The sequence below is a fragment of the Neltuma alba genome, unplaced genomic scaffold (assembly GCF_004799145.2).
Source record: "Neltuma alba isolate B1F8T4 unplaced genomic scaffold, ASM479914v2 tig00004646_pilon, whole genome shotgun sequence".
Taxonomy (NCBI): Eukaryota; Viridiplantae; Streptophyta; class Magnoliopsida; order Fabales; family Fabaceae; genus Neltuma; species Neltuma alba.
Genome location: NW_021633799.1, coordinates 81,130 through 89,699, shown reverse-complemented (window position 1 = coordinate 89,699; position 8,570 = coordinate 81,130). Strand labels below are relative to the sequence as shown.

Below are 8,570 nucleotides of genomic sequence, written 5' to 3'. Positions count from 1 at the left end.
TCTATTAAACTGTAATTGGACAATGACTATAACTAAATTGGATGCATTATGACAGGCTTTATCCACTTTCTTAATATTTTATAATATGTGGTTGAATTTGTTTGTATTAAATTAATAAAAGCATGACTTTGAAGACCCTCGAGTGAAAAGGAGAGACTTGGCATGAATAAGGTCTTACTTAATCAAGTCTCAAAGTCTCTGTACTGAAAGTGTGCGAGAGAGAGATATCGCTGCTACTTTCTGGCTTCTGGGTGTAGTGAGATTCAATCTGGTTGCTTCGTTTGGAGACGATCGAAATTAAAGCTCAATACATAGGTTAGTATGTGGTCTGGCTTTGTTGTTTCACTTCTTAGTCTATGACCCTTCTACTTTATATTCATTTAGGCATGATCTTGTACATATATATTATGATTCTTGATCTTGATTAGTGTTCACAGTTTTCTATAGAACATTCAGCTAGCTCACTAATAGTGGAGGTATTGATTAAAGCTCTCAATGTTTTCTGGAAATTTAGAAGCTACGAGTATAGGTGGAGAAACAGAAATTTCTAGAAACAGTTTTTTAATTACCGTGAGGCTGTGACAATTGAATGTTGAAGGAGGCTGCGGATGAGTGTAAAGTGACTGTGAGATCACAGTATAACTAAGGAACTTGACATGAAAGCTTAAGCAATTGTAATTTTCACAGCAAGTAAACTTAGAGGTAAAAAAACAAACGTAGAGCTTGATGTGCATTAGTGCTGAAATTAAAGTCGATGTTAGAAAACTGAAAGTGGTGTTTGTGTTGCTAGGTTATAAGGAGATCGAAAATTTCTGAGAAAAAGGGGTAGAGTTGAGTTTGGATTTTACAAATTCAACCGTGCCTTATTTCTTATGTTCTTGCGTTTTTTCCCTTGCTTCATAGTTGTAGTTAGATTAGAGAAGAACCATAATCAGACTCATCTTTTGCTGAATTTCCTCACAAAATAACAGTTAATGCTTTTTCAAAATAATGTTCTGATCTTGCATGTAATTAGAGTTGCTCTATATAATTTTGTGTTTAATTAAGTCATATACCAATTATTTATTTTCATCGCACCTTCAAATTATATCACTTGGGCTACATTGTGTGGTTTCAGTGGCAATGGAGGTTGTTGCTTCTGTTACGGCTAATATACTGAGCAAGTTAGTAGATGAAGCAATACTTCAAGCTTGTTATCCTTTCCGCTTCAACAAATATGTCGAGGAGCTTGAAACAGAACAAGAGAACCTGCAATCAAAAATACAAGAGGTTCTACATCGTGCTGAAGATGCTAGGAAGAATACTCATAAGGTTGTTCCGAAAGTTGAGAATTGGTTACCCAAAGCAGACTTTCTGATGGCACAAGTGGTGGAGCTGCAAGAGAAAACCAAGAAAAGAAACAAGATGTCTTGTCTTAAGCATTGCCCAAACTTAATCAGTCGTTATAATCTGGCAAAGCAACTTCAAAAGAAGACAAATGAAATTAAAAATCACAATGCTCAAGCTAAATTCGAAGAGTTTTCTCGACTTGCTACACTTGTAGATGTGGACTATTTTTCTTCACAAGATTTTGTGGAGTTTCAGAGTAGAAAGGTAGTTTATGAGGATCTTTTGAGGGCCATCAAGGATGATAAGATTCATATTATAGGATTGTATGGCATGGGCGGGTCTGGGAAAACAACTTTTGTAAAAACAGTGGGCAAAGAAGCAAAGAAATTTCTTGACGAAGTAGTCTTTGTGGTTGTGTCCAATACCATTGATGTAAGACAAATTCAGAAAGGGATTGCCAGCCCACTAAAGTTGGAATTGAAAGAGGATGAAGACACACAAGTGAGAGCCAGACGCTTATCCATGAGATTGAGCAGCGGAGAAAGGTTTTTGATTATTTTGGATGACGTATGGGAGAAGCTTAATTTTGAGGACATAGGGATTCCTACTGATAATGATCAAATGGGTTGCGTTACTCTTATGACCACCCGTAACTTACATGTATGTGAATTGATGGATTGCCAAAAAAAATTTCACTTGGAGGGTTTAAAAGAGAATGATTCGTGGGCCCTTATTAAGAAGCATACTGGGTTGTCCGATGATTGTCCTAATAAATGCAAGGATATAGCAAACGAATTTACAAAAAAATGTGGTGGTTTACCTATTGCAATTGCAGCAATAGCCAGTGCTTTGAAGGGTAAGCCTTATGATGAGTGGGTTGCAGCATGGAAAACATTGAGAGATCCTAGTTGGATAGATATTGAAGATGGTTTAAAAAGCACTTATGGATGTATTCGGTTAAGCTATGATTATTTAGGGAATGAGGTGGCTAAGTCACTCTTCTTATTTTGTTCCGTGTATCCAGAAGGTTATGAAATTCATACTAAGGAATTAATCATAATGGGAGTAGGCCTTGGTCTAGCAGGAGATATTTCCTCACATTGGTGGGCAAGGACTCAAGTGATCAATAAAGCCATAAAGAAGCTTATAGATTCTTGTTTGCTGCTAAAAGTTGATGATGAAGATGGAACTCATCACATCAAAATGCATGACTTGGTTCGTGATGTAGCTCTATGGATAGCAAAAAAGGAGAGTAAGTTGATTATGGGACAATCAAAAGAGGTCATGATAATGAAGGACCATGACGTAAGATATTTATGGTTTGAAGACGTTGATAAATGTCCCAACAAGCTCTATTGTCCTGAACTTAAGTTTCTTTGTGTCTCCATAAATTCAAAGTCTTCTGTGACCATACCCGGTGATTTTTTCAATGATATGGAGAAGCTCAGAGTTTTGATTCTCACCAATACTGATTATTTAAAAGCAGATTTAGTAGTCCTTCCATTGCCCGATTTGGTCCCCATGACAACTATCTTACGTTGCTTGTTGTTATGGGGTTGCCAATTAGGTGATATCTCTTTCATAGGGAAGTTAAAAAGACTTGAGTCTCTTATATTGGGGAATTGTTCTTTCAATGAATTGCCAAAGTGCATCATACAACTAAATGAATTGAGATTACTAAATTTGAGTGAGTGCCAAATTCAAAGGAATCCTTTTGAAGTAATGGGAAGATGTTCACAATTGGAAGTATTATATTTTTGTGGCAATGGTGGAAAAGATTGGGAAGACCAAAATAAAAATAGTGCTGAATTTTTTGATAAAATTAGCACTGCCACACCAGCACTGGAGAGCTATTGCATACATTTTGACCATACTGATGAAGATTCTACTGAACATTCATTTCCCTTGTATTGTCACTCTTTTGTTGAAAAAAGTTTATATATTGAAGATTTTGAGAATTGTATTTCAATTGCAGCAAGTAAGGATATGATGAAAAGGGCAAAGACTCTTTCTTTGAGGAGAATTCCTAGAAGTTGGAAAAATATCATTCCTAACCTGTGTCAAACAATAGGAGGAAGTATGAATGAGTTGACTTGTCTTGCTGTTCATGATTCTAATGGGATAGAATGCATGATAGGCCATGCAACTAATTCAAGTCAAGTTGGAATCATCTCTAATTTGACTCATCTAACTCTTTCAAATGTGAAGCATTTGAAAACTTTACATTGTGGTCAGCTTTCCCAAGGACTTTTTGCAAACCTGGAGGAGCTTCATATAAGCTATTGTGATTCACTTGAGCATGTATTGAAAGAAGATATGAAGGAAATAGCTGATGGAAGTGAATATCATAATTACGAAAATGCATTTCCCAAATTGAAAAAACTTCAAATGTGCAGTTGCAGGAAACTAGAATTCTTAATGCCTATCTCTTTCGCAAAGAGCCTTGCACATTTGAAAGAATTAGATCTTGATGGAAATGATGAATTGAGAAGCGTGTTTGGCCAATCTCTTTATGAAGGCTTAAATCTAAACAAGCCTCAAATAATTGAGTTTGCTGCTCTAGAGTATCTTCAACTTACAAAGTTGCCAAATATCGTTAGTATCTGTCCTAAAAATTATCATCTAACGTGGCCTTCTTTGAAACAGTTGGATTCATATCAATGTCCACGGTTAAATATAAAGTTTACCGATCACTGGGTTGCACATGATGGATTGAGACAAGAGAACGATCACATGACTTCTGAGGTATTATTCTTGTTTTTAATATTCTCAAATTAGTCATGTAATCTATCATAATCAATATAAAAAGATATTAAATATACATTATTACTGTACTATAAATTCACAATTTGTGAAGGAAACTGTCTGTGGTCATATTATTTTATATAATTACAACATGTGCATTTATCTAGTTTTTCTACAATGTTGATTTGTTAATTGTCTACACTAGGTGACACAATAATTTTCAAATTTTAATTGCTTAATGTGATTTCTTTTTCACTACTTCTACAGGACCTATTGAAAGTGGTCGTGGTTCCACCAGAAACTTTAGAGAAACTATTGATTCAACATGATGATGAAGTAGAAGTTGTTTTTGATGTCGAAAAGCTTCCTATCAATAGACAACAAGTAAACTCGAGGTTAGATGACCTTGATTTGTGTCATCTACCCAAATTGAGGCATATATGGAGGGGTCCCAAAAATTATTTACCCCTCCAACATCTTCGGTGGTTAAAACTATCCAATTGTGGAAATTTGAAAGAAGTATTCCCTTCATGCATCTTGAAAGAACTCGCACAATTGAGGCAACTTAACATTACAGACTGTAATGAGTTGGAGGAAATCATTGAAGAAGATGATCAAAATGTGTCGACTTCTCCGAAACCTCTCTTCCCACGACTTGTTTCAATCTACATCAAACGTTGCCATAAGTTGAAATGCGTATTCCCTAAGATCTTTGCATGTCGACTGATTCCAAATATAAAGGTATTGTACATAGAAGATACATCTGCGCTTGAGCAAGTATTTGGAGATGAACAGCATGACACAACACACACATACGAGGCTGCCACTCCTGTGTTGGAATTAGAATATGTTGTCCTTTGGAACCTTCCCTCACTCACTTCGGTCAATCCATCCACCGCTTTCCAAACCGCGAGGCACATTATTGTGCAACGATGTCCCAAACTATCTCTTACTTCCTCTGTTACTCCTCAGGAAATGCATGACAAACTATTGGAAGGTACTACAATATATATACACATATACACATTTATATTACTTGCAACTTTTTGTCGGCAAGACATATAACCATCCATGATGAATTCTTACTCCTCAATATGTTTCTAAACTTAATATATGGATACAGTTCAATAATACTTTCTGCATGCCACATTCTTCAAGTGCTTAAAATTAAGTATTTTGTATATTTAAATATAATAATCAAAATTAATATTTTATATGCTTCAAATAATTTTTCTTTTCAAATAGATATAATTTATTTACATGCAATTGTTATTTTAAATAATTTCTTTGGGATTGATGATATGATAGGATTTTGTTGGGAGTATGATGAATTATGTTGGGGTTTAAGTGATATTATCGAATCCACGAATGATTCTGATAGAGAAATCACCCAACAAATTGGTTGTCAAGAAATTGGAGACCAGAGGAATGACCAAGGATTGACATCCATTACTTCATCAAACTTGAAACAGGTACGCATATGTCTTCCATCTCTTATTTGAATGCCCAGCAAATCCATTATATCTATTGGATTTGGTCCTGCTCATGCTTGATAGACATCAATAATGTATAATATATGATATAGAATGCATTTATTCACTCATACAAAACAAGAAACAGTCAGAAGATGGAAGTGCGCAAAAACGAGACATGTTAAGCAAGTGGTTCAGTCAATATTGACTATCTTCTAATGTGGTGTAGAATGTTGAAGGAGCTGAAGAGTGTACTATATCAGAAAATGTTCAGATATCTACTTCATTAGCTCATTCAGAACCTGAAAGCTCAACCAAGGTCAACTTCACTATCTTACTATATTACATCTTGCACTAGTATTGTCTTTTTTCTGCTTGTGACATTAGTTAACTACGTATTTTTGGATATGCTTTCCCAGAGTATCAATCAAATAATGCCCGGTTCAGAGATACCTGCAGTAATGCCAACTTCATCTTTACCTCCTCAATCAGTTAGCAAGCCGTTGACAAGTAATCCTATAGATATATCTCTACCTAAAACACCTCATGATAAAACTGTAAGTGTCATAAAAGCCTCTCAGACTACAAGAGTATTTGCAAATAAGTAGACTAACCTATTTTATTTTGACTATATGTTCATTGATTTTTATATATAACGAGTTGGTCAATACGATATCAACCAGTCAATTGGATTTGAAGGACCAACAACAATCACTTGAAAAAATTGAAATTACAAAAAATGAAATTCCTCATGAAATCAAAGTAATGCAAACATCATTCATATATATGGAGCAACTTATTCTCCCTTTTTTCTTCCTTTTGGGCGATGCAGATTATTAGAGATCTAGAAGTTCAGAGTGCTCAAGAGGAAACCGTATCAAGGGAAAATGTAGGGGATAAAATTCAACTCTCTACAAACTCATTCAAATACTGTAAAACTCACAGATCATAATTTATCTCTGTACAGGTTGTTAAACGAAGCTTTGAAGTTTCCCTATCATCTGAGAATGCTAAAATAACTACCTCATCAACTAATTCAAAATTAGCAAGCTTGCTCCCAGGAACCCTAGCCATTTCTTCAACAAACACAATTCCACTTGTAAGCTTTCTAATACTTTTCTTGGCCCAAACGTGATATCTTTTGTTGGCACTTATAAAACTATTGAGTATTATATATAGTCATGGTTCATGATCATGTGGCTATAAAATTGCCAGCAATGATATGGGAATCGAGTGGAATATATGTATATAGCTTTTTAAATGAAACATGGTTTGATAATGAGTTAAAAAGACTTCTATATAAAGCTTATATCTTAGTAGAATGGAAAATGTTGTTGAAGCTTAGACTCATATGTGAGATGATATATAACAGGTTTTAATTTATTTCCTACAGGATGTTAAAGGAAGCATTGAAGGTTCTCCATCATCTCGAATGCTGAGATAACTACCCCTTCAACTCATTCAAAATTAGCAGGCTCGCTGCCTGACATCTTAGTTACTTCTTCGGCAAACACGCTTCCACATGTAAGCTATCTGCTTTTCAAGGTGCAAATATAATGATACCTTTTGTGGGAATTATCAAATTTTCTGAGTGTTATGTATAGTCATGATTTATGATTTTGTTGCTACACAATTGCTAGCAATAGTATGAGAATCAAGCAAGAGATATGCATAGCTTTTATTGAAAAGAAGTTAAGATACTTGTATATATAGCTTTTATCCTAGCATAATGGAAAATATTGTCGTAGCTTAGGACTCGTGTGCTGTTTTTCAAATCCAATTTTATTCTTAGATTCATGGTCAAATCAAGTTCAACACAAGGAAATCAGATGTTGAAGAGGATGGGAAGGTGATTCCTGTGACAAATCTTAAAGACTTGGAAGATGATGATCTCATCAACATGCTTCAATCCATGGAGGATGATTATAGTGGTAAAACACCAACATCATCATCTGTTCCTGCTGCTGCTGCTGCTGCTGCTAAAGATGAGCTTGTTGCAAAGGCCCTTAGTGACTTGGAAGACTACTTGAAGATGCCTCTTAAGGACATAGCAACATCAGAGGACTATATTCTTCGCCTTCAAACAGCTCTCAACTTCTTGTCTCGCCTTTCCTTGGAAGATGAAGCTCTATCCCATGAAGTTATGGCTATAATAAAGTCTATGCACAAAGAGTTGCCTAACATTCTGTCATCTTTCAAGCTAGCATTTGCTACTGTTAATAAATTTGCAGAGCTTGAAGAAAGAGATAAGAGGATCAAGGAGGAGCTAACTCAACGAAAGGAGGTTGCCACTGCTCTTGTTTCCCAAATGTCCGAGACCCGGAAGTTTATGGATGAAGCTGAAGAGAACGAAGCTAGGCTGAAGGAGCAAATCTCTAGGTTGGAGAAAGTGAAAAAGGATTGTGAGGCTGAATTATTTTCTCTGCAAGAGCAAAAGAGGAAACATATTGTAGAAACAGTAGAGTTCAAGAAAGAGTTCGAGATTGTGAGGAAAGAGAAGTCCGAGATGGCAGAAGATGAAAGAAAGTCCCGGCAACAACTGTTTCAGGTTGATCATAAATGGTCAATCCTAGGAAGCCAGTTTGAGCAAAACATTGCTAATAGAAATCTCTAATAATGCTTCCTTTGCTTATTTTGAAAGACCAAATAAAGTTTGAGAGGTTTTTAATACAATCACTGGACTATTTATTTGTTGTGGGATATGGGCGCTGTAATACTGTTGATAGCTTATTTGAGCTATCCACTTGTACTAAATTTTCCCAAGCTATCCTTTGCTCATAGAAATGTTTGTATGTTTCTCAAAATTGTTTCTATGAGAATCGGATCCAAATAATCCGGTTGTTCAATCACTTATGGAAAAATTGATGGAGGTGGGTGGTGTGAGCTAAGAGTACGAATAAATCTCACATTGGATATGAATTAACTAAATAAGTTATATATACGTTAAATAAATTTATAAACTTGAATTAAAATAATTCAAAAGGTTGTCAATGATGTTGAGAAATGGTTATATTAAAAGCATAC

The 8,570-nt window shown here is 35.3% G+C and overlaps 1 protein-coding gene across 1 annotated transcript; it reads left to right on the top strand.

The window, feature by feature from the left end:
• The first annotated feature begins 1,356 nt into the window (after window positions 1-1,356).
• On the top strand, window positions 1,357-8,160 carry LOC114745382 (uncharacterized). The gene is made up of 8 exons (XM_028933534.1): window positions 1,357-3,924; window positions 4,342-5,071; window positions 5,383-5,546; window positions 5,776-5,865; window positions 5,966-6,103; window positions 6,379-6,420; window positions 6,514-6,645; window positions 7,339-8,160. Exons 1-8 carry the CDS (start codon window positions 1,357-1,359, stop codon window positions 8,158-8,160), a joined length of 4,686 nt encoding a protein of 1,561 aa, XP_028789367.1.
• The last annotated feature ends 410 nt before the right edge of the window (window positions 8,161-8,570 follow it).